This window comes from Tursiops truncatus, chromosome 3 (genome assembly GCF_011762595.2).
Source record: "Tursiops truncatus isolate mTurTru1 chromosome 3, mTurTru1.mat.Y, whole genome shotgun sequence".
Classification (NCBI taxonomy): domain Eukaryota; kingdom Metazoa; phylum Chordata; class Mammalia; order Artiodactyla; family Delphinidae; genus Tursiops; species Tursiops truncatus.
The window spans coordinates 63988728-64014800 of record NC_047036.1 but is presented as its reverse complement, the minus strand read 5'-3'; the positions used below and the strand labels follow the sequence as shown (position 1 = coordinate 64014800).

General features: G+C 38.8%; 1 protein-coding gene across 8 annotated transcripts in view; it reads right to left on the bottom strand.

The window, feature by feature from the left end:
* The window catches only part of RASGRF2 (Ras protein specific guanine nucleotide releasing factor 2), a 233180-nt gene that overhangs the window by 117866 nt on the left and 89241 nt on the right, over window positions 1-26073 (bottom strand). For 7 of the 8 annotated variants that reach the window (XR_012330744.1, XR_012330743.1, XM_073802259.1 and 4 more), the window contains 7 exons: window positions 24019-24098; window positions 23444-23637; window positions 14437-14546; window positions 13348-13466; window positions 7596-7756; window positions 6587-6653; window positions 5916-6052 (listed from right to left, as the gene is read on the bottom strand). Coding sequence is in view for 6 of the 8 variants with exons in the window: in XM_073802259.1 (XP_073658360.1) it covers window positions 5916-6052; window positions 6587-6653; window positions 7596-7756; window positions 13348-13466; window positions 14437-14546; window positions 23444-23637; window positions 24019-24098 (868 nt within the window). In the remaining 2 variants the exon portion in view is untranslated. The remainder of the gene's footprint in view (window positions 1-5915; window positions 6053-6586; window positions 6654-7595; window positions 7757-13347; window positions 13467-14436; window positions 14547-23443; window positions 23638-24018; window positions 24099-26073) is intronic. The other variant, XM_073802262.1, reaches the window with a different exon arrangement.

Here is a 26073-nt window from a genome sequence, read left to right as displayed (position 1 = left end):
CATTGAAGAAAGAGTTCTCTTCCAGAAAAAAGTTAAACTACAACAGAATTTATGTTTACGAATGTGTGTATGAATATATTTATATTGGAAGCCATGGTATATATTCACGATCATATAAGCACATATCTTGGTTGTGTTGGGGAGAAGAGACTGAGTCCTGGGAAAATGAATGCAGTTCACTCAGTTAAGAAGAAAGACATGAAAATAATCAGGATGTCACATATCTTTAAGGATGTACTGAATTTATGTAAATTACTATAAACCTTGAAATTAATAGGATATTAACAAAAGCAGATTCCTAGGTCATGGCTATTCTAGTTCAGTTTGTAATGATTCTGACCAGGGTGGAGCCTGGGAATATGTACACTCACAGAAGCCCCAGGTAATTTTTTTGATTTATTTTTTGTTTCTTGGGGTTTTTTTTGGCCGCACTGCACAGGTTGTGGGATCTTAGTTCCCCGACCAGGGATTGAACCTGTGTCCCTTGCAGTGGAAGTGCAGAGTCCTAACCACTGGACCACCAGGGAATTCCCTCCCGCAAGGTTTTTTGAGGGCCTTGCTTAAGGAAATAACTGGTCAAAGTCAGTGGTGTACTGTGTCACCATATTTTTTTTTTACCTTCCTAATACTTCTAAGTAGTAGGAAGAACAGTAAATTCAATTTCTCTTTTAATTTCACCTTTTTATATTAAAGTAAAAAATTCCCTATTGATTCCAGAGAAGTTATTTTAAGGGAAGAAGCATGTCAGTGTGCTACAAATTTGCCTGTATTTTGACACATCTGCCCAAACCAAGAAGCTCAGAGGTGAATTTTAATTCTGCATTTTAGTTGGTACCCATAATTATAGAAAAATCTGTTTAATACACCATTATGTATGACAGTAAGACATGCACAAATGAAGGCACTATATTGAAATGAATGGTCAAATCTTCAGCCTCAGATTTTTCCCTATAAATAGATGAAAAAGGGAAGAATTACTGGTCAAGACCATTAACCACTTGCACATTTTGTTGGAGGCACCAACGGTTAATTATGACCTTGCTGGTGGAACTAAAATTATAATTAAGCGTTCAAGCCATTGTTACTTCTAAAGATTACAGCTTCAGAGAGAGAGGCCTGACAAAGCTAAACATTTTAATTTTTGTATAGAGTTCTCTATGTGAAACTGGGATTATATCAATAGTCAGGCACCACTTTGTTATCTCAAATAAGAACTACACGTGATTGGTAGAACATGGTACAACAGTTTAGCAAGGTGGTATCGAATCAAGCCAGGAAAAATTAAAATTTTGCAAAACAAAGAGTGACAAAAATAAATAGACAAAATAATGGAGAACATAGTCATAATTTGGATTGAAAGAAAAAGCTCATTTCCCTAGTCTGTAAGGATAGCTCCAATGGATAAATGTCCATTTGGTATAAAAAGACAAGAAACAGTGGAAAATGTTAGTCTCACTGATAATTACAGAAATGTAAATTAAAACCACTAGAAAGCAATATCACTTTTCCATTAAATAGGAAAATGTGACAAATGTGACAAAACTCAACGTTGGCAGGACTTAGAAGAAAGTTGCATAGATACCTTGCTGATGATGTTGTGAAATGATGAGTTACATATTCCTTGGAGTGTTTGGGCAGTCTGTCGAGTCATGTATCATGAAATCATGAAAGTGATCAGGCCCCCTGTACCAGCCTTACCGGCTGTGGGTAAGATACACCACCAAGGGACCTTTAAAAGGTTCGGAGAAACTCCCTGTGCAAAGATGGTTAGCACCACATCATATATTAATGCTGAAACTTGGAAACTGCCTGAATGCCTAATTGCTCAGAAAGAGCTAGAAAAGTGGTAAGTTAACATGATAGAATATATTAGAAGACACCAATATGAAGAATTCACAGGAATATAAAAAGATGTAAAAAGCAAAAAATGATGCATATACACACCTAGAGCCAAACTGTTAAATTATTTCTCTACGGCAGGATTGTGAGGGTTTTAGAGGTGGAAACATTTGATTTTCAGAACAGGGTTTCTCGAATTTAATTGCACAAAAATGATCTGTGGAGCTTGTTAAACCTGGGGGGTTTCTGGAATGTGGTTTCAGGAATCTGTATTAAAAAAAAAACCTTTGGACCTGCTGCATAAAAAAATAAATAAAATTCAAAAAAATAAAAGGAAAAAACCTTCCAGTAATTATCTGTGGAAGACACTTTGATAAACATTTACTTAGTGATATAGGTGCTGGGAGTCTTTCTGGTTTCCTTTTTGTGTCCATATCTTTACATATACATGATAAAATATTAAAAAGTACATTTTCAAGCATTCTGTAGACTCATCTTAATAATGAATATGTCCAGAGGCATACTTGGAATACTGACAAATTCCATCAACGTGTGTATAGCACATAATTTTCCCCATAAGATGAAAATGCTTTAAGCAGAGAACAAAGCCTGGCTGAGATGCAGGCTGCTGGGCAGTAGGCTAGGCTCAATCAGTAGTGAAGCACTCTGTCTCTACCACTCACCATTCAAACCCTGAGTTGGGAAAATCACTAAGCATCTCAGAACACTCACTACCATACTCAGCTTTCAGTAGTAGCTGACATAATCACTCCCCACTCCCTGATACATTTTCTTCACTTGACTTACAGGACACCAAGTCCTCTTGGCTATCCTCCAATTGCTCTGCTGATTCCTTCTCTTCTTTGTTGTTCTCCATGACTCCTCACCCAGTCCATGGCCCTCTTCTCAGTCTATCTACATCTACTCTCTGGGTGATCTCAACAGGCCTTAAATACCATCTAAATGGCGTAGAGTCTCCCACCTGGACCTCCCTCCAAGCGCTTAACATCTATATCCCACTGCTTACTTAACAACTCCACTTAAATTACTTCCTCTTTTTCTCTTTTCCCTCTTGCACATTCCCCTTCAGCCACACTAGTCTTCATGCTATTACTCAAAATATGCAGTGTCCTCCTACTCTAGAGTCTTTGCAGTGGCTGTTCCCTCTGCACTGCCAAGGGAACGACTTTCCCTTCATTACAATATCAACACGGTATTTCCATCACTTATTGCAGTCTTTGTTTAGATGTCTTCTTCAAAATAAGATGCTCACCTTTTAAAAAACTGTACCAACCCCCATCTACCTCCAGTAGCCCAATCCTTCTTACCCTGGCCTATCACCCTCTGGCATAAAATATTATATACTTACTTATTATGTATACTGCTATTTTCAGTTTTCCCCACACTAGAATGTAAGCTACATAAGGTCAGGGAATTTTTTGTTGCTGTTGCCTCCTGTCCATGATATATCACAAGTGCCTAAATAGTTAGTGGCACTGGTACTTTATTTAACCAAAATATATTTATTGAATGGCTGAAATCATAAGTGTCAAAGACACACGATATCAAAGCTCTATGGAACACAGTAATTTCATGTAATGATATCATCGTCCCTCAGAAAGATACAATTTTCTGTTGTTTCCTTCTCCAGTTCAATTGTACATATAATCAGCTTAATATATTAGTCATAGAAACTTGGAGAAACAGGAAGAAGTTGTATACTCAACTCAAGATGTAGACTAAGTAGAGAGAATCACTTGGAGGCTTCTGGGAAGCAAAGTATTGGATCCTTTCTTTAAAGGACCAGGCATAGAATCATTCATGCACCCCATGGGTCTTTCTCTCTTAGCAATGCCTCACCAGGCCCCCTAAGGAAGATCACTTAGCGCTTTTATCAACTCTGTATCTTAGGAGCCCCAGTTACATCATAAGGTAGAAGCTATAAGCAGCTGGAAAAACATCTTTGCCTACACTCCAATTCTCCCTATTTTTCCTACTCATCTTGGCTCCACAACACATACAAAATTTTGTTGCATTAAGTTGTCTACTTCCCTTTCTTCCCTACTAGCCTGCCTATCTCCTTGAGAGCAGGGACCGTTGCCATATCCCTGGTACCTACACAGTACCTGGCAGCACATGGTGATTGCTCAATTAACGTGCATAGAATCAATGGCTGATTCAGAGTCTCATCAGGTAAAAGGTGTACTACAGAGACTTAATTAAAGTATTAATTCATACAGCATAGAGCTAATGAAAGTATTAATAAATCACCACAAGGATGTAATTATGCAAATACACAAGAGCCCATATTTTCATTCCTTTGTTAACCAGAAAAGCAGCACCTTCACTTCAGCTATTTATTCATCATCAAAAGAGTCCTGGGAGAAAAGAAGTAAAAATCCAGAATTCCAGTAGAGGATATTTAGAGTGCTAATAAAAGACCTAGATTAGGTTTGAGTCCTGACTCAACACAGTTGTGTATTTGGACAAATGCTTATTAACCTCCCAAACCTCAGGTTTCTCACCTGTGAAATGGGACTACTATTTCTGCTAGCCTTCAGAATACTACCGTAGGGGTCAAATGAGACTGTAAAATTTCTTTGACACACAAAAATAATTATTTTGTCCATTCATTTTCTTTCTATTTCCCCTCAGTTTTCAGTCACTCTGAAAAAAATTAAGTATCTGAAGAACTATGATATAGTTTCTATTTATACCTAAGTCTTATACAGTAAGTTCCCTACACATGAGCCTTCAAGTTTTGAACTTCCAAAGATGCTAACATGTGTTCGCATGTCCAATCACATAAGTTAGTTCCTGTGTCTGGCATATATTGTCACGTGCGTGCATCCTGTACAAGTGGTTGTGCTTTTGTGTACTTTACTGTGCAGTGCTACATAGAGTACAGTAGTACAGTACCTTATTTCAAGCCCAGGATGTCCGGAAGCAAGTGCAAAAGTAGCAGTGATGTAGCTGGTATGCTAAGAACAGCCAGCTGTTGTACTGTACTACACTACTTTTCAAGATAATGTATTGTAAGATTAAAAATGTTTTCTTTAATTTTTGTTTGTTTTTTAATGTATTATTTGTGTGTGAAAGTATTATAAACCTATTACAGTACAGTACTATATAGTCAATTGTGTCAGTTGGGTACCTAGGCTAACTTTGTTGGACTTATGAACAAATTGGACTTATGAATGCACTCTTGGAACAGAACTAGTTTGTATGTAGGGGACTTACTCTATATAAGTACTATGAGCTCTTCGGAAAAGGAAGACAATGGGATCTATAGCATATGCCTTTCCTGTTTGCCCCAATCTTCCTTGAGTTAACAACTTTGAAGATAATAATCAAGCTTTCTTTTAATATTTTCCTTACACAGCTTCCCTTTTCACCTAGATTGGTTAATTCCTTACACAGTTTCCCTTTTCACCTAGATTGGTTAATTCCTTACACAGCTTCCCTTTTCACCTAGATTGGTTAATTGGATTGAAGAATGCCCAAGTCCAGTCATCACTAGTTTTGACATTCTTTCAAATGCTGAATAAATGAAGCAATTCCCTAACTGGGCATTGCTGATCAAGGAAAGGTAAGCAAATCTGTTCCCTAATTTTTTCTATATAAAATACAGGAGCTCATTTGCAGGCTTCATACTACAGACAGTATCTCTTCTTTGATTTGATTCCATAGTCCTTGTTAGCCTTTTCTGAATCTCTCACCATTTTCCTACCTCAGTAACAAATAAGAAAAAAAAAAAATCTAGTGAGGTCACTGGAGAATTTATTACTCACAGGGCAATTTTAACACTGTCCAACACAAGTGACTACACTATCAGCTTGTAAAAAAGTGCCCAGGACACAAAATGCAATAACTACATTTCAAGTAAATTTTAAACAAACAACAACCACAAATGATTTAATACATGAAGACATACAGTGGTACTGGTAGTGACCACAGCAACCAGATATAATTTTCTAATAAAAATAAATTGACTCTAAAACTCCTTCCCAAAAGTTTATGTTGTAAAATTTAAAACAAAAACAAAACCCAACTTAGGGCCAAAGCCACTTGCTTACCTGACTGATGTCACTTGTCCAGGCAGCTTTCTCCTGGCGTGAAGGTGCTAACAAGACCACAGTGAAAGGGGCAGCGTCAGGAGGCTCCACCACTATTTTAAAATCCAGGTGTCCAAACACTTGCCCAGAACCTTTGGCTTCAACACATGTAAACCAAACAATTAGATGTGAACACAAAAATATGAGTGATAGTTGCTTTCACATGGTTCTAGTAATACAATCAATGTGCATTTAAGTCCAGAATCTCATTTCAGAAATATGGTGCTTCTTGGGCCTGGGGAAGGCTTTGTTAAGCTCATAAGCAGATGAAGAAACTGAGATCAGTAGGTTACTCAGGACTAGGATCCTGCTTTCCTTCTCATTTCATGTTTTTATTTTTTTTTTAATTTCCATAATTTACGGAATTCCAACACACTAATTCAATCTCTTTCTTTTCTGCCACTGCAGTCACTATCAAGAGACAAATTCAGTAAAATGTGAATTCCCAAAGACGGTTTAACCAGGTCACAGGTTAAATGGCTCAACAGAATTTTTCATATATAAATGAATTCAGGGAGTTTATTCTTAACATCTTTCCTGCTTCCTTAAGCAGCTCTTCTTAGCTATGAATGAATAAAAACCATAGGACTATTTAATTCTAATATAATTCTAAGTGATAGTATGTGACTTACAGTCATCATCGCTTGTATCGGGCTCCTCAACCAATGTACATTCTATTAGAGAGAGAACTCCACCTGTCTGGAAACAGACCAATGTTTCATTAAGAGGCTAAGAGTCTTTCACAGGTTGGGAACCTGTGATTTGCAAACCTTACATTCCAACTGCCACAAAAGAAAACAGCAATTGTACTTCATAAATAATTTTTCATAGAGTTCAAAATTAAACTTAGATGTGTAAAAGTAATTGAATTCATTGAACTTCACGTTCTTCCCCACATCCGACTCTCACTCCCGATGTTTATAAAATTTAGCAAGTCAGTCTATGGGAGACTATATGGCACCTCAGGGGCCCTGTAGAGTGAATGCACCTCAGCAAAGGGCAGAACTCTCCAACCAGGAAGTGATTTAAGCAGTAGGAAGCCTTGGTTGTGATGTTGGATAATATTTTCAGGCACTAATAACAGAAGGTACAGACAGGCAGACTTCTGTTAAGAGCCAGCTAGTAAACCTTTTAGGCTTTGCAAGCCATGTGATCTCTATCGCAACTGCTCAAATCTGCTGTTCTAAAAAAGCATGAAAACAGCCAGGGACAATATGTAAGGAAATGAGTATGGCTGTGTTCCAATAAAACTTTACTATCAAAAACAGGCAACAAGCTGCGGGCCATAGTTTGCTCACTCCTGGTACTGAGCAACATAAAGGAGCATTTACTAAATATTATATAATCAGTACACTGCAGTAATTTGACAAGATTTTTGTAGCTCAGTAGTCACCAACTAGTAATTTTTTCCAGGTTATGATTTTAATTGCTCTTCTTTATGGCAATGCACACTTACATTTCTATTACTTTGCATCCAACTGACAACAAAGTAAGTGTCAGGATTGGTAACTGTATATTACCTCACCATGAAATCTGACAATCTATTTTATGATAGCAGGCATAGGAAAGTCATAATTAAGTTAACCTCAATGCCTCTTAAGTGCATGGAACATAAATGGAATAGTCATATAAAACCAGTACCTTGAGCAGATGTAGCTTTCCTCCTGAACTTCTTGTACAAATTAAAAAGTGTTTTGTAAACAAGAAGCATTGTCTTTCTCCTTCCTTTTTCAAAGACAATGAACCCAGGCGAACTTTACTAAGTTTCCCCCTCTCAACGGAAGGTACTTGAATAAGAGAACCTGGTGATCACAAAAGTGAAGAACACACAGTAATTAAAATTCTGTCAAGTGAGAGCTGTTCCTGATGTAAAAACACTAGGGCCTGTTTCCCAAGATACCAAGGATTTATTTGATGCACCATTGGAACAAGTAAATCCCCTGCACTCTGAGCAGAAGAAACGATGCATTACATTTTAAGGGTTGCACTAATTCCTACTATTTTTGTAAAACACTTTAGACTTGATTATCTATAAGCTGGAAAATAAGTTTAAAAGAAAGCCAAATTGAATTCAAAGAATGAGGCACTTCTGCCATCTGTCCTTCATAATCTGATCTCAATCAATTTATTTACATAAGAATAAGGTACATATTATATAATTAGAGTAATAAAATAACATAATAAAAAGCAAATCAAATTTAATTTTCCTGGAGCACTGAAGGTAGATAAATAGCATTAATACAGTTTACTTTGTATTTTAAAAATAGAATGTACAATACATGTACATTATAAAAATACACAAAGTATACAATTCAATGCAATTTAGTTAAGGACTATTTTTAAAGGGCAGTCATTTCAGGTTACATTTAAATGATATGTGATAAAAATTTTCTGTGGAATCTAAATGGAAAAGAAACCACATAAATTCTATACCCAGAACATTCCTGTGAGCAAAACTGTCTTCCATTCAATGTGAGAAGCTATGCATAGACTTTATATAGTTTCACCCTAATAATGACTGCCTGCTCCCCGCAAGAGAAAATTCTAATCTAAGTTAAATATCAAACCAAAAAGTACTACAAAAGATGCTAGCAAATACCTTGCCTCTGACTTCTGAAATGCCCTGAGCCAGTAATATTTCTACTATTTGTTTAATCCACCACCTACCCCAAATGCAGCCTGACAAAGGCTCCTTTCAGCCTCGTAAGAACTATTAAATGACTATTTATCACTTAAATATTAACAGTGGTCATCACTAAGAGATAAGATTGCAGGCAACTTTATTTTCCTCTTCATACATTTCCTGGGTTTCCCGATTTTGTTGTTGTTGTTGCTTGTTTTAGAATAGTAAAACTATGATTGTGGGTCACAAAATGTTTACACTAACATATGAATATTCCAAACAGCATCTACTTTTACAGAGATCTAAAGATGTGCTGGGGGTAGAGAACCCAAGTTTCTATGGATTCCCTGAATTCCATCTATTCAGATGAGTGTTTAGGTGGGGCTGCTTGACAAAGGCAGAATTGCTGAGGCAGTCCTGGGGGACGGTGTGGGACTGGGGAATGAGGGCGGGAGAAGGCTTGGTTCCAGTGAAAGGAATGGGCAAGAAGGAGGAGAGGTAGGTGGGAGCAAACTGGCAGAGAGCACAGGCAGCATGTAATTAAATATGAAGAATAACGGAGCAATGAGAAAAGCACATGGCAGAATGCTTAGAGGAGTAGATGGGCAAGTAACAGCAGCAGAAGGATTGTATTCATTAGATCCATGGATGAAACCGAAGCCACAGGAGACCTTTCAGAGGACCTGGGTCATCCCCGCCAGGAGATGGCAGTGGATTCAGCAGCATAACAACTGAAAGTCAGAAAGGGAATGGATGGGAAAAGACAGTAAGTTCTAGCTTTGCCATGGGCGGTCGTGAGTCATCCAGGCAGATAGGTTAGGGCAGAGCGGAAGACTGCAGCATAGACAGGTGGACAAGCGGGTTTGAGAGTCATTTTCAGAAGGGATATAATCAAGGCTATGAAAACTGGATAATAATGTGTTCACTGGTAAATGCTTCTAGCATTTAATGATTTTGTAAATCAGAAATTATAGAGTACACTGTTAACTCATATATTAATCATTCCCGTGAATTTTAACTTTGAGGTAAAAAATAACCAATGTTTCCTTGGCAACTATACACTAATATGCTTAATCTCTAACTGCTTATCTCATATCCAAATAGGAGACTGTGTGCATTAGGTATGTACAGAAGTCTATACATCTGAATTAAAAGTGAGCAATTTCAACACTGGTTTATAAAATAAGCTTGTTGAAAAATAAGTTAAGTGGATCTTTTTTTCACATTTTATCTTATGTTTGACATGATGTTTCAACACAACTATGAGACCTGAGGATTCTTTTCTAGTTAATACAAATTAGAGAACTCGTAGTCTTGAATCAGTAATTCCTCAGTATCAGACCATTGCTGTGATACGATATTTTGCATCCCCATCATCATCAGTCTATCTAATAATTGGGGTCAACTTACCAAAACACTTCTGTTTTTCAATCACTAAATTCCCATAGCATGGCATTCAAGATTGGCTAATGCCCTTAATCTTAATTCCACTCAGTAGTGTAAAAGAATGAACAACAATTTCCAGGTTATTGGATTAGGCGTTTGAGACGGTATAACTATTTCTAGACCCCACGTTACAATTTCAAAAGACACTGGTACACTGAAAGTACATGATTTTGAGTCTGGGAATGATTAAAGTAACACAGAGGTTCATGTCTCATTCTCAATGCATTTAGCTCTAAATTCGGTCACCTTTATTTAATTTTCCTGATTCACATTTCCACCAGACAACAATGACTAAGTATAATGGATTTTGCACAAAATGTCAACTTAAAGTGCCTTTATCTTCTAATAAATATTCATATATATTTCATGTTACTGAAAATAGACACCCATTCCAAAATTTAGATCTTGGTTTTTAAGGTTTATGTCATAATCTCACAGACACTAGCCTAGATGCATTTATGAACATTTAATCTTCACAACAACCCTAAAAGACAGCTACTACTATTAACCCCAACTTAAAGGGAGGAAACTGAGGCAAAGAGAGGTTAAGTAAATTGCCCAATATCACATAGCAAGGAAGTGGAGGACACAGGATTTGACCTCCATGACGCGGCCACATGTCTACCTATTATTGCCGCAGACACTTTTGCTCAAGAAACTTTGAAAAAGATTTTGGAAAATAAATGACAGTGTCAGACCACCGCTATGATATAGTCCTTTGCATCGTACTCATCAACCATCTAGTAATTGGAATCAATTTACAATAAAACCTGTTTTTTCAACCACTAAATTCCTACAGATTGACATTCAAGGTTGGCTATCACACCTATTCGGAGGAGGCCTTTCAGATGACCTTATTGTTTCTAGTCAGAATAAAAATTCATTTGAGATTGAAACCACACACATATTTGTACATAAGCATTTGCACACGCACTCACGCATTGAAAAACAGACCGTATATCAACCCTAAAAGTAAACAGTGCAAATATTAGTATACAATTAGAGATAAACTATAGTCCATTTCATAGAAAATAGAATCTCTCAAAGTTAAAAAACTTTTTAAAAAACCCACTTCAACGAGTTTTAAAGCCTATTAAAGGTATTTAGTAAAAGTAATAATAGGAGCAACCAAAGCAAAATAATGCAAACTTTCCAAATTGTCCGTAATTGGATTACTTTCTACTTTCAGATTAAGGTTTGATTTTAAAACCACCTTTATTGAATAATTCCCAAACAGACTAACCAAACCAAACAACACGGAAAAATACTGCTGAAAGGCAAATCATTATATCAACATCAATACAGCAATAACATCAGATATATTAATAGCTGACAGAAGCACCTCAAACATGTAGTACAGAACAAGCAATAAATAACATCTGGACACGAATCAAAGGGAGAGGTGGCTCATGACTGTTTTTCCTCCAGGTGCAATGAAAAAACATATGATTTTTTCATTGGATTCGCCCTTCCAGCAGTTTTCAACTAAGTTTGTAGAAATATGTTGTTTATGTGTAATAATACTTTTCAGTCCAAAGTCTTTTCAGAAATTGAATACTAGTTATAAAAACTTTTGTTACCATTTTCACATAGTATACAGCTCAAGTCCTTTAGTAAGTATTTTTCAGTGAACTCCAATTACAAGAAGAATACAAAACAAGACAGCTGACATTCAAAACTGCAGTTTTCAACAAGCAATTCAATTTAATCCATTGTTCATTTTCCAGGTATCTATAATGGAAAGCATTGTACTAGGCAAGAGAGAATTCATAAAAACTGCCCTCCAGAGTTACAATTACTGGGAGAGACAGGCATGCAAGCAAGTGGATGAAATACATGCACCAGGAGCAAAGGGGCTCAGAAATGATGAGGACGGTAAATTCATTCTAACTGGAGAGAAGAGGAGGGGAAGATGAGAAGGAAATTTAAAAGGCTCTTTAGAGGTGTCTGACCTGAGCCTAGTAGGACAGGCAGACCTTCCATAGGCACAAGAAAGGTGGATAAGGGCATTCCTGGTGTCCAGGCTAGGGCCAGCACATGTAAAGGCACAGAAGCAGACAAGTGCCAGGAAGGCAGGAAGCCAATATGGGGACACGGTCTGTACGGAGGAATAGAGGGGGATTTTGGAAGGCCCGATGTTGTCAGCATTAGAGTCCACTATTACTTAAAGAAAAATTAATACTTAAAGCCAAAAATGAGAAAGGTATCATGACCCGAAATATACTTCCAAACTTTAACGTATGTGTGATTTCTCTCCTTGTAAATAAATATGGAAAATAGAACAGCATGTGGTAAATTTTTTAAGTGTTCTGTGCAAAAATTAACGTGTGTAGCACAAATAATGCCTTGTTTGACGAGGTAAAAAAAGATTTTAAGCAGCACATTTTGGTACGCACTAGAAATGCAAATATCTTCAAATAATATTGGCATGTTATAAACAGAAACCACATTAAAGGCTAATTCTAGTTCCAAATTTATATGCCACTCCTCACCAAGTTCAAAATTATGATTGTGTGCAATATATTGCCACAAATCGATTTTGTGGGGCATGCTCCCCTGCCCCCAGAACACCTGAGCACTTAAAAAGAACTTGGAGTGTGGTTTACATCCTGCACTCTGTAATGAAAGCCATGGAGGAATATGGACTGTTAGGTTGTTGCTTCTCTACAGTTTCACAGTACAAATATCTTCAACTCTTCAAAAGCTCAATTTACTGGGTGATGCCCCCAAAGCACACCCCTCAAACATGATATCTTCGCCCTGATCGAAATATGGCAGGGCAAGTTGATAGTGAGACATTTCATCTGGCAACTGGAGTTACCAATTGAATCAAATCATATCATGTGGGGCCGATCCAGAAGTGCTGATGAAAAATGGGAACAAGAGACAGCTGTTTTCACTTCGGATATTGTCCCCACTGCTATGGGAAAGGGCTCTGAGTAATGCAAGTTTCTCTTGGGCCTTTGCCTGGATGTCGTCACCACCTGGCACTGCCACTCCAATCGGCCAGAGCAATCTGTCCTCCCTGGAGCTGTAGAGAATGTCCGGTCCACTGAGGAGAAGAGTCCAGTCAGAATGTAATTTACTGTCCCACTCGTGCTTTACTATTATTGTGTTGCTGTTTTTCATGGCCCCTGAAAAGAAACAGCACAAAGGTGGGCCTCAACCACAGCCTCGGTCAAGGCCATGGGGACATCCTGCATGAACAGCATCAATCAAACAGCTAAATCAAGCCTGCTCCAAAATGCTTTCCTGGATCTGCCAGTGATAATGTGACAGGTGCAGAGACCACTTAGATGGTGGGTCTGCTGAACAAGGACTTACCTTGGCGGATGAAAGTTTGGCTAGTGTCCAGCAAAATATCACAGCCCTCTACGATCATTCTTTCTATGGCAAGGTTCTTCCTTATGTTTTCAGTGTCACTCACTTCATCATGCATGACCCTGTCAAACACAATACAGGATCACGGTAAGAGATTTTCTATTGCCCCAGCAGATAAGCAAAGGAGCTCCATCTGGGAAGCTAGGGTTTGAACTTGTATCAGTTTAACTGGGGCTGTAGGGTAAGTCATGCTGGACTTCTAGCCTTCATCAAGTCATGACTCAAAGCAAAGCAGATGTACATCATGATTCTTAAGGATAAGTGAGTATCCTGAGAATGCTGCTTGTAAAGGCAACAGGAAAGCAATATTTTATTTTACGAACAGCTCCATTCATTGAAATTAGGATGCCATTTCTTAGAGGTGGAGTAAATTAGAGAACTTTATATCATTTATCCCATATAAGCTAAAGGAACACAGATGCCAAAACACTGAAAAGTCACTGATAAATCCAAAATATACATTCTCCGACTTCCTACCAAATACGGGTGCAAAACTGCAATTAACAACCATTTTCCCATTACGATGAAAGAAATGTGAACATTTTCAAACTTAAACCAAAATATGCCTAATCTCAATTATATAAATTTACATGCCATAAAACCATTTTCAAAGATATTTTTTTCTTGGTTAAAATTAATGTGCATGCTGATTCAGCACCATCTCAGGAGCTAGCATTTAATGTTCAGCAGAATCTGAGAAGCTGGATTGTGTCTTGCTTCTTGTTCCCTGGACATATATATTCAGTTTCCACAAAAGACTAACGTGTTGGGCTTCCCTGGTGGCGCAGTGGTTGGGAGTCCGCCTGCCGATGCAGGGGACACGGGTTCGTGCCCCGGTCCGGGAAGATCCCACATGCCGCGGAGCGGCTGGGCCCATGAGCCATGGCCACTAAGCCTGCACGTCCGGAGCCTGTGCTCCGCAAACGGAGAGGCCACAACAGTGAGAGGCCCGCGTACCACAAAAAAAAAAAAAAAAAAAGACTAATGTGCTACTTTGCCATATAAAACCTTTATTATAAATTCTCCACATACCTGGACAGTTCTTCTAGTTTGGATTTAGCAAACTCCAGACTTTTCCTCTCCACATGCTCATGGGGAGTATGGGCTAGGAGTTCATGAAGTGTGATGATATACCTGGGGATCTAAAAGCAAACAGAGGCCAGCATAAGCAAAGGTCAGGATGAGTAACACTAGATCTTCTCTACTTGCCATCATCACTTCTGAAGAGCTCATCTCTATTCTTACAGTTTTGACTGTTTCACAAATATGTTTTTTTAAGAAATACATTTAAAATGAACTATGCTTCAACATCAAACACACACAAAAACTTCACCAAGAACACATGAAGATAATAAAGTTTTATATTATAAAGAAACGATTATTTCCTCAGATTTTTAATATAATCATACATTTCTTTTTTTAATTTAATTTTATTTTGTATACAGCAGGCTCTCATTAGTTATCTATTTTATACATATTAGTGTATACATGTCAATCCCAATCTCCCAGCTCATCCCACCACCCCACCACCCCACTTCCCCCCTTGGTGGCCATACATTTGTTCTCTACATCTGCATCTCTATTTCTGCCTTGAAAACTGGTTCATCTGCTGTTTCTAGATTCCACATATAGGCGTTAATGTATATTTGTTTTGCTCTTTCTGACTTACTTCACTCTGTATGACAGTCTCTAGGTCCATCCATGTCTCTACAAATGACCCAATTTTGTTCTTTTTATGGCTGAGTAATATTCCATCGTATATATGTACCACAACTTCTTTATCCATTCATCTGTCGATGGGCATTTAGGTTGCTTCCATGACCTGGCTATTATAAGTAGTGCTGTAATGAACATTGGGGTACATGTGTCTTTTTTATTATTATAAATTTATTATTTTATTTATTTATTTTTGGCTGTGTTGGGTCTTCGTTGTTGTGCGCGGTCTTTCTCTAGTTGCAGCAAGTGGGGGCTACTCTTCGTTGCAGTGTGTGGGCTTCTCATTGTGGTGGCTTCTCTTGTTGCAGAGAATGGGCTCTAGGCATGCAGGCTTCAGTAGTTGTGGCATGCAGGCTCTAGAGTGCAGGCTCAGTAGTTGTGGTGCACAGGCTTAATTGTTCCACAGCATGTGGGATCTTCCCGGACCAGGGCTCGAACCCGTGTCCCCTCCACTGGCAGGCAGATTCTTAACCACTGCGCCACCAGGGAAGTCCCCTGCTGGAAGATCTTTAATCATAGTTTCAATTTCATTACTCGTGACTGGTCTGTTCATATTTTCTGTTTCTTCCTGGTTCAGTCTTGGAAGGTTATACCTTTCTAAGAATTTGTCCATTTCTTCCAGGTTGTCCATTTTATTGGCATAGAGTTGCTGATAGTAGTCTCTTATGATGCTTTGTATTTCTGCAGTGTCCATTGTAACTTCTCCTTTTTCATTTCTAATTTTATTGATTTGAGTTCTCTCCCTCTTTTTCTTGATGAGTCTGGCTAAAGGTTTATCAATTTTGTTTATCTTCTCAAAGAACCAGCTTTTAGTTTTATTGATCTTTGCTATTGTTCTCTTTGTTTCCATTTCATTTATTTCTGCTCTGATCTTTATGATTTCTTTCCTTCTACTAACTTTGGGTTTTGTTTGTTTTTCTTTCTCTAGTTCCTTTAGGTGTAAGGTTAGATTGTTTATTTGAGATTTTTCTTGTTTCTTGAGGTAGGATTGTATTGCTATAAACTTCCCTCTTAGAACTGCTTTTGCTGCATCCCATAGGTTTTGGATCATCGTATTTTCATTGTCATTTGTCTCTAGGTATTTTTTGATTTCCTCTTTGATTTCTTCAGCAATGTCTTGGTTATTTAGTAATGTATTGTTTAGCCTCCATGTGTTTGTATTTTTTATGTAATTTATTTCTAATCTCATAGCACTGTTGTCAGAAAAGATGCTTGATATGATTTCAATTTTCTTAAATTTACCAAGGCTTGATTTGTGACCCAAGATGTGATCTATCCTGGAGAATGTTCCATGTGCACTTGCGAATAAAGTGTAATCTGCTGTTTCTGGATGGACTGTCCTATAAATATCAATTTAATCTATCTGGTCTATTGTGTCATTTAAAGCTTGTGTTTCCTTATTAATTTTCTGTCTGGATGATCTGTCCATTGGTGTAAGTGAGGTGTTAAAATCCCCCACTATTATTGTGTTACTGTTGATTTCCACTTTTATAGCTGTTAGCATTTGCCTTATGTACTGAGGTGCTCCTACGTTGGGTGCACCCAACATAGGAGCACCTCAATACATATGTGCTGGGTGCACCTATATATATTTATAATTGTTATATCTTCTTCTTGGATTGATCCCTTGATCATTATGTGGTGTCCTTCCTTGTCTTTTGTAACATTCTTTATTTTAAAGTCTATTTTATCTGATATGAGTATTGCTACTCCAGCTTTCTTTTGATTTCCATTTGCATGGAATATCTTTTTCCATCCCCTCACTTTCAGTCTGTATGTGCCCCTAGGTGTGAAATGGGTCTCTTGTAGACAGCACATATATGGGTCTTCTTTTTGTTTCCATTCAGCAAGTCTGTGTCCTTTGGTTGGAGCATTTAATACATTCACATTTAAGGTGATTATAGATATGTATGTTTCTATTACCATTTTCTTAACTGTTTTGGGTTTGTTTTTGTAGGTCCTTTTCTTCTCTTGTGTTTCCCACTTAGAGAAGTTCCTTTAGCATTTGTTTTTGAGCTGGTTTCGTAGTGCTGAATTCTCTTAGCTTTTGCTTGTCTGTAAAGGCTTTACTTTCTCCAACAAATTTGAATGAGATTGTTGCAGGGTAGAGTAATCTTGGTTGTAGGTTCTTCCCTTTCATCACTTTAAATATATCATGCCACTCCCTTCTGGCTTGTAGAGTTTCTGTTGAGAAAGCTGTTAACCTTATGAGAGTTCCCTTGTATGTTATTTGTTGTTTTTCCCTTGTTACTTTTAATAATTTTTCTTTGTCATTAATTTTTGTCAATTTGATTGCTATGTGTCTCGGTGTGTTTTTTCTTGGGTTTATCCTGCCTGGGACTCTCTGCGCTTCCTGGAATTGGGTGGCTATTTCCTTTCCCATGTTAGGGAAGTTTTTGACTATAATATCTTCAAATATTTTCTCAGATACTTTCTCTCTCTCTTTTTCTTCTGGGACCCCTATAATGGGAATGTTGGTGCGTTTAATGTTGTCCCAGAGATCTCTTAGGCTGTCTTCATTTCTTTTCATTCTTTTATTCTTTATGCTGTTCTGTGGCAGTGAATTCCAACTTTCTGTCTTCCAGGTCACTTATCCATTCTTCTGCCTCAGTTATTCTGCTATTGATTCCTTCTAGTGTATTTTTTATTTCAGTTATTGTGTTGTTCATCTCTGTTTGTTTGTTCTTTAACTCTTTTAGGTCTTTGTTAAACATTTCTTGCATCTTCTCGATCTTTGCCTCCATTCTTTTTCCGAAGTCTTGGATCATCTTCACTATCATTATTCTGAATTCTTTTTCTGGATGGTTGCCTATCTCCACTTCATTTAGTTGTTTTTCTGGGGTTTTATCTTGTTTCTTCATGTGGTACATAGTCCTCTGCCTTTTAATTTTGTCTATCTTTCTGTGAATGTGGTTCCCGTTCCACAGGCTGCAGAATTATAGTTCTTCTTGCTTCTGCTGTCTGCCCCCTGGTGGATGAGGCTATCTAACTAATCATACGTTTCTTAATCATAATTTTTGAAAACTGGTTCATAGAGAAACAGATATAGTTATCAGCAAGTCATCTGAGTCTGTACTTTAGATTTATTTGGCTGTTTACAATTTTTTTTTAAATTGACAATCCTACTGCAATGTTCTCTTTAAGAATTAAAACTTGGGAAAAGATATGTTCACCCTTATTACATTCTGATCCTGTCTCACCTTAACTCATCCCTGTAACAGTAAAAAGCATTGTTTAATTAGATTATTTGTTTGTACTTTTGTGTATGAACAGACTATCTGAATTCTCTTAAAGGCAGAAACACCACCAACCCTGTGAAGGGTTTAACAGACCACAGTGGAGATTTAACTCAATTTATATATGTTGATTTAACTCAACACATTTTTTACTGGCTTATAAGCTAAAAATTTTTAGAAAACAAGGGCAGTGTGTTAATTTTAATAAAAACCTGCATGAACAGCAGCTACCATAATGCTGCCCACAGTGGGCCAGATTGGGAGCTTGAGGTTGCATGTGCACACAATCATCCAGCGAAACATAAGGATTATTTCCCCATTTTACGGATAAGGAAACAAGGCATGAAGAGGTTCCATAACTTGCCCAACGTGGCCTCATAGTAAATGGCAGGGCCAGCCATGAGCCTGGCTCTGACCAGTCCACTAGCCCAGTGGGTCTCTTCTGCAGGGACTGGGTTCTTACTCAGCACTTAACAGGACCTCTAAGAATGAAGAAAGTAAAACAGCTTCCCAAGGCCCTGCTCTCTTGCAGGTGGTGGCTATCGTTGGGTTATTTGCTAATATTTACTAAGTGCCCAGATTTATGCACTGGCACAGAGGGTAGCGCCATAAGCACAGACGTTGATCTGCAGCTCATACTCTGGGATCATGTCCTAGGGAATGTCATCCAGGTTTTGGAAGTGCAGACTCCTCAGTTATAGGAGCATGAGGCACAGGAGACCCCTCCCTCAGAAGCACGTGGGAGGAGGCTTTCTGGCTCTCTATCCCATAAACTTCTCACTAAAACAGCTGGTTGGGACATTCCATTTGGTGAAGGCTCCTGGGATAAGTATGCTTTCAAATATTCCTTTTGCACAATGCCATGATTGATAAAAGTTTGCCTCTAAGTTAGTTCTACAAGAAAATCAAGGCAATCAATAGCTAATGAACTCAATTTTTCATAACGAAGAGGGCAGGAGTGGGAGAGCCTGACTACTTATAATGCACTGAAAACCCACAAAACTAAGTTTAGTCAATAGCTTCATGATCCTCCCCCATTAATTAAATCTATTTTAGAGAGCTCCTTGGCTAAGCTTCAAGTGGATGGATTTGAAAGTAACTGGCCCACCTCATTTTCTGGTGAAGAAACAAAAAAAACCTGAAATTACCAAAGAGTAGGCAAAGGACTTCTGCAGGGAGAAATGGACAGCTCACCAAAGAGCTCATCTGTATATTCAAGAACTGATGATAAATATGTCCCCCTGAAACCAAGGATCATAGCATTGTCTAGGTGAATCATAATTCTCCTTTCAATTATGAAATAATACTTGTACTTTATAGACACTAATTAGCTTGCTGTCCAGTTACAGTAAACAGGTGACTAGAGCAGGAAGTGGTTACTTTCTGGAAGACCTCTAACAGTGCTATCTTTGTCAAAAGCAGATTTCATCATCTGCTGACCTATGGATGTATGAGCAGCTGAAGCCAATTTAAACAGTACCAGCCAAGCCACTGTTTTTGCTAAATAAAAATTATGTTAATGACTACATTATTGTCTACAACAAACTTATTAGTAACATGAACTTACTTGTCTGATAGTTCAAATGAGGATACATTCACTGCATCATCAATTAAGGATAAATTCACTCTAATTCCTCCATGTTTCCATAGTTCAGCATAATTCATTGACAGCAACAACTGACTTACTCAACAAAGGGCCCAGGAAGAGGTAGAATATAACACTTTTCTAAATATACACAGGCTACCATACGACCCAGCAATCCCACTACTGGGCATATACCCTGAGAAAACCATAATTCAAAAAGAATCATGTACCACAATGTTCATTGCAGCTCTATTTACAATAGCCAGGACATGGAAGCAACCTAAGTGTCCATCAACAGATGAATGGTTAAAGAAGATGTGGCACATATATACAATGGAGTATTACTCAGCCACAAAAAGAAACAAAATTGAGTTATTTGTAGTGAGGTGGATGGACCTAGAGTCTGTCATACAGAGTGAAGTAAGTCAGAAAGAGAGAAACAAATACCGTATGCTAACACATATATATGGAATCTAAAAAAAAAAAAAAAAAGGTCATGAAGAACCTAGGGGCAAGATGGGAATAAAGATGCAGACCTACTAGACAATGGACTTGAAGACATGGGGAGGGGGAAAGGTAAGCTGGGACAAAGTGAGAGAGTGGCATGGACACATATACACTACAAAATGTAAAATAGATAGCTAGTGGGAAGCAGCCGCATAGCACAGGGAGATCAGCTCGGTGCTTTGTGACCATCTAGAGGGGTGGGATAGGGAGGGTGGGAGGGAGGGAGATGCAAGAGGGAGGAGATATGGGGATATATGTATGCGTATAGCTGAATCACTTTTTTATAAAGCAGAAACTAACACACCATTGTAAAGCAATTATACTCCAATAAAGATGTTAAAGTAAATAAATAAATATACACAGGCTAAAAGTTTCCAGTTACAGTACCTCTCTTTCTCCCTCTGCCCCCATACCAAACTTTGCCTCCATATGCAGACTTAAGAAAAGTTCTGGGCAGTGGCCCCTTGGCAGTATGAGCTAAGGTCACCTCTTCCATTCTTGTTCTACAGGAAAAAAGCATCACATCCCAGCCTCATCCCAAGGTATCCAGCCCACACTGGAGCAAGGCAGATGTGCAGAAGTACCACCGCTAATATGATGTACGCCGAGGGAAGTAGATATAGCTGGACCATCTGAGGGAGCAAACACCTTCAGGACTCCTTAGTGAAAGGACCAAAAGGGAACAAGAAGCATAGAATGAACCTAGTAAAAACAACCTTCAAGTTTCTAAAAAGGGCAGTTTTCCCCCAAGTGTTCCATGTGGTCACTCCTAGGGAGAAGGCAGGAGGGAGAGACACCAAGGAGAATAAAGCCCTCAGGCAGCAACTCCAGTGTTTAACCCTCTTGGTCTGTTCAAAATAGCTACAGAGAAGTGAAATAGTTATGGGGAAGTAAATAAATAAGAGCACAACTCAGCACTCTTTCAATTTGCACATTTCTTGTAGTTGGACCAATTCTGGCTAAATTCTTTAAGTCTGAGGCTTCGCCTAGCATCTTTTGGTTACCCTGGTCTTAAAGAAACCAGAGAACCTCAACATCTGACCCTTCAGCTAAATTCTAGGATTTGGGGCCACCACAGTCTTGGAGGGTGGGATCCTAGGCTATTAGAAAGCTCCTGGCAACACCACAAGTTGCCCAGCCCCAAATTCCAAAACCTGTCTACTCCCCCAGAGAGCTAGAGCTCTGGGAGAGAATTAGAGCTCAGCTGCCCCGATTTCAAGATTAAGACACAGAGATTCAGATTGGTTCAATTATGTTTCCCAATGCTACGAATGAAGGGTGGGCAAGACATGCAGGTCTCCTAAACATTCTCAGTCCAATGGTCCTTTTCTGACATTATGGGAATTCCCTGGCATCAATCAAAATGCCAAGTTGTTTTTATTGGGCTTAAACTCCAGGGGGAGGAAGGAAGGTTGTTAGAAGAATATCTCAGCATTTTTAAGAAATCCAAAGGCCTTTGCAAGGCCCTACATTCAACTGTGTTTGGATACCTCACCTAAAATGCAAGGACAGTTGTGCCATTTTAAACCACTGAGAGACTCACACCAAGGGGAATAAACAGTGCTGGAAAAGACATTACTGGGCCTTCAGAAAGGGAGGCGGGAACCTCTCTGAATGTGAACCTCTTCCACAATCCTACCTTTGTATGTTCATCTAAGCTGGGGGTTGCTAGGCAGATACAAGTTAGGGTATTTAATCATAATCTAGAGGTAACTGCCATAGATTCAAATAGAATCTTAGAACATTGAACTACATAAAATTTGATTCACTGTAAATAAAATCTTAAATTATAACTTTGTATAAGGTTTTAAAAAAGCAATTTTTTTCTTTATAGTTTTTCTGGTGAAATATTTGTTCAGAGAGTCAAAGAGTTAAACAATTCAGTTCCACAGGAGAAAAAAAAAAAACCACATTAACTGTATAAAGTTTCACGCTACTTAGTTTGTTACAAATGCATCCTTTTGGTTTTGAAAAAATCTCACTAAACTTCTATGGTGACTTCCAGGATTTCAGTCAGGAGTGACAAACTTTAAGACAAACAATTATGAACCAGAATATCATTTCTCTCTGAGGCTACAAAATGATCAGCTGGGGTCAGAGAGGCTGGTTCCAGGGGACAAAGCTCTCCACAGGAACCGTAACACACATGATTAGGAGAATCATTTTGCCACATGACAGTTTGGAAGCCTGGCCAGAAGCCCCACAAATTCCACAATGGGAACGCTCAATGCTTTTCCGAAAGAACAGAATCAACACTTTTTAAAAGGACAGGAGATTCAATTCACATCTTGGCCTCTGCAGTTCTCACTAAAGAGCGGTAAAGTCTTAGATATAGGAAAGAATGCAAGTGTACTTCATCCTTTGGGTTGCTCTAATCCCAAAAAGTGACGGTCAGGACAAGCTCCAGCCTCACTGCAGCAACCTGACTAGGGGCCAAGAGTCCCCAGGCCTGGCCAGTGCCTCTGGCTTCTTTGTCTCCACAGCCTCTGTGACAGGGAAGGTCCTCCTTTTGCTCTGCAGAGCTCCAGCCAAGGAAGACTCAGCAGCAGTCACAACAGGGCAGGAAAACAAGCACCTTCCCAGCAGTCCTTCCACTCTCCCGGAACCTTTTATGCAACCAGCACGCACTGGAACATTTGCACAGCATCCTATTTCTGTAAACCTAATAATATTTTTAAACACGCTGGAGGAGGAGACTCCATGGAAGAGGTCTGTGAGGAATCTTTCTATAAAGAGAAATTTGTGCCGTTTTTCAAAAAAATCGTTCCTTGTTTGTCTCAAAAATTCCTGATTTTCTTACATACACTAGACAGACTAGAGAGAGTATGTGTGGCATAAATTTGTTTATCTCAGGGTCAAGCTCAAGATGACAGATGATGGATATGTGCTGTAACCCCCCACAGGGAGTACTTGCACATATCATGCTGGACACACTGGGTATCAGTCATATCGAGCTGGAACCAATGACTTGCAAAATGCATCCCAGGTGACTTACCTGAAACATTGGATAGGTCAAGAACGTCTCCAGCATCCTCCCCTCACAGGCAGGGTTAGCTTCGTACTGTTTTAAGAGTTTGTCAAAATCTCTGTTTTGCTTACAATTGGCGAGCACTTGGAGGCTGTACTGGTGATTACGCACAAATTCTTGATAAATGTTCAGCATGGGGAGCAAAATATCAAACAGATCAGCTGGAAAGAAGAAGTAAACATGGCAGTTTCTCTTGATGCTCTGTAAATTACCCAAGGTACAGGGAGAAACTGTTCACTCCGCAGGGATGGCAGAGAGCAGCTCCTGGCACCAGGTGTCACACTCCATGGCCCCAGTCCAGCTGCCTGAATGACTGACCTGGTAGAACACACCTCACAGTAGAGACCAACTCTAGCCCCCAAAGAACCATGACGGGCCAGGGGAAAGGATCAAAAGGGCAATGAGCCAGAGTCCCAGTGCCTGAGGAAGCTCACAGATCATTACGGAAATTCAGACAGCTTAGGGCGATAACATTGAAGCTATTTTACTCTAACTGTAGTCATATTAAGAGAAAATCTTCTCTCTCTAAAGCATGGACTTACCTAAAATTAAAGTAGGCCAATTGGCTATCCTTGCCTTCAGTCCTTGATGAAAGATTTCATGAAGAAACATGATTGTTTCACTATAAAATATGAAAATATAATTTAGTCACTGCAAAGAGTCCATTTTGTTAAAGAAGTCCATTGAGGCCTTAAATCCTTAATAAATACATGATATTCATGTCTCTGAGGGCCTCCAAACTATACACCCAATAATGAGATAGATTATACCAGCTCCCACAAAGCAATTTATCTTTCAGACAACCTGAAAACCTCAAAGAAAATTCTGAGCTAAGCCTCAAATGTTGAAAGATGGTAAGCACCAAATCACTGTCATATAACCCTCTTTATCGATTTATAATAAAAACAGCTTTCTACTGTTAGGATGTAGCCCTTCTTCAACAGATAATCAGAAAATTAGTTATGACCCTTCTCTCTTCAGATTTAATTCTAGATGCTAACTCGGGGAAAGCTCTCTTTAACTAAAATGAGTTTTGACAGGAGAGAGGGGAAAAGACTTGACAGACCTCTACCATTACGACTCCTAAGACACCCATGACAGAAATGTAGAGGAATCTTCTAAAAAGGATGGAGCCTATACAGATATACTAGATTGAAGAGATACATACACATAAATTAGAGATCCAAATTTCTAAAAGGTTCAGGAAGGGTAGTTACCAAAGTAACATTTGCTTTCTCCTCACTAGAAGAAAGGAGAACATTTGCTTTCTCCTCATTCCTACTGGAATGAGCCTTTGAAGGCTTTTCTGAACTACCACATCAGCACAATCAAATACAGGATTATTCATGTCAGTGAAATACTTTGGTTTGTTGTAAGTCCAATTCCACTACAAGAAACCAACGGGAAGTCCCTACTATTTCCAAATGGTCCATGAAACACAATAGACACTGCTTGAAGACTGTGATTTGTTTTTCTTGGATAGAAATTTTAACTAAGCAGTGTTTGTTGTTTAATGATTTCAACCAAATCTAGTTTGGTAGATACTGTAGATTAGTCTTTCAATCTCCATTCCATCCCCCTTCTAGGTGGAAAGGATAGAGAGGTGAAACTACATTTCCCAGGCTTCCTTGCAGATAGGGTTCTAGATGTAAATTCAGTTCCACCCATAGATGCACTTGGTAAGACATGGAAGGCATTACATTTTTTAAGTATAAACTCTGTGTTGAAATTCAAAATAATTGATCTGCCTAGGGCTTCGATTTCAGAGGCAAGGAAAGAGAATGTAGTTAAACAACAGAAATGACAACAAACATCTGAAAAGCCTCACCTCTAAAAACATAACTCTTCAAATCTCCATCTGGGACCAAGTATAGTAAATAATTGCTAATTTGTAAGAAGAGCTTATAGCTTTCCAAAAAGAGGCACAGTTATCTCTTTTTTTTTTTTTTTTTTTTTTTTTTAGTGGTACGTGGGCCTCTCACTGTTGTGGCCTCTCCCGTTGTGGAGCACAGGCTCCGGACGTGCAGGCTCAGCAGCCATGGCTCATGGGCCCAGCCGCTCTGAGGCATGTGGGATCTTCCCGAACCGGGGCATGAACCCGTGTTCCCTGCATCGGCAGGCAGACTCTCAACCACTGCGCCACCAGGGAAGCCCAAGGCACAGTATCTTGATTCAGAATTTAAACAATATGACAGACCTGGCCTTCCACATTGCAGATAGGAAATCCAGTGGAAACATCCCTAGAGGCAGCCTAAGACCAATGTGGTACAGGCTTTGATGGCATCGCTATCAGAGTACATTCACAATTCTGTCCATTGCCATTAGAAATGTTAAAACTGCATACTTAGGAGACTGAAGTATCATCAAAATGCTACCTGTATAGCCTGAGGATTAAGAGCTACCCCTCATTCCCTTAGGACATCTCACACACTTGAGTGGGGCCACTGCCGCCCAACGTGGGGAAACCTCGCAACAGAAAAGCTTACATTTTAATCTTATGCTATCAGACTACTGTCCATCATCCTTCCATTTTCCAGTCTTCTACAGACCCCCAGCCACTCTTTTAACTCCTTGAGCTCTTAGCTCCCTGATCACTG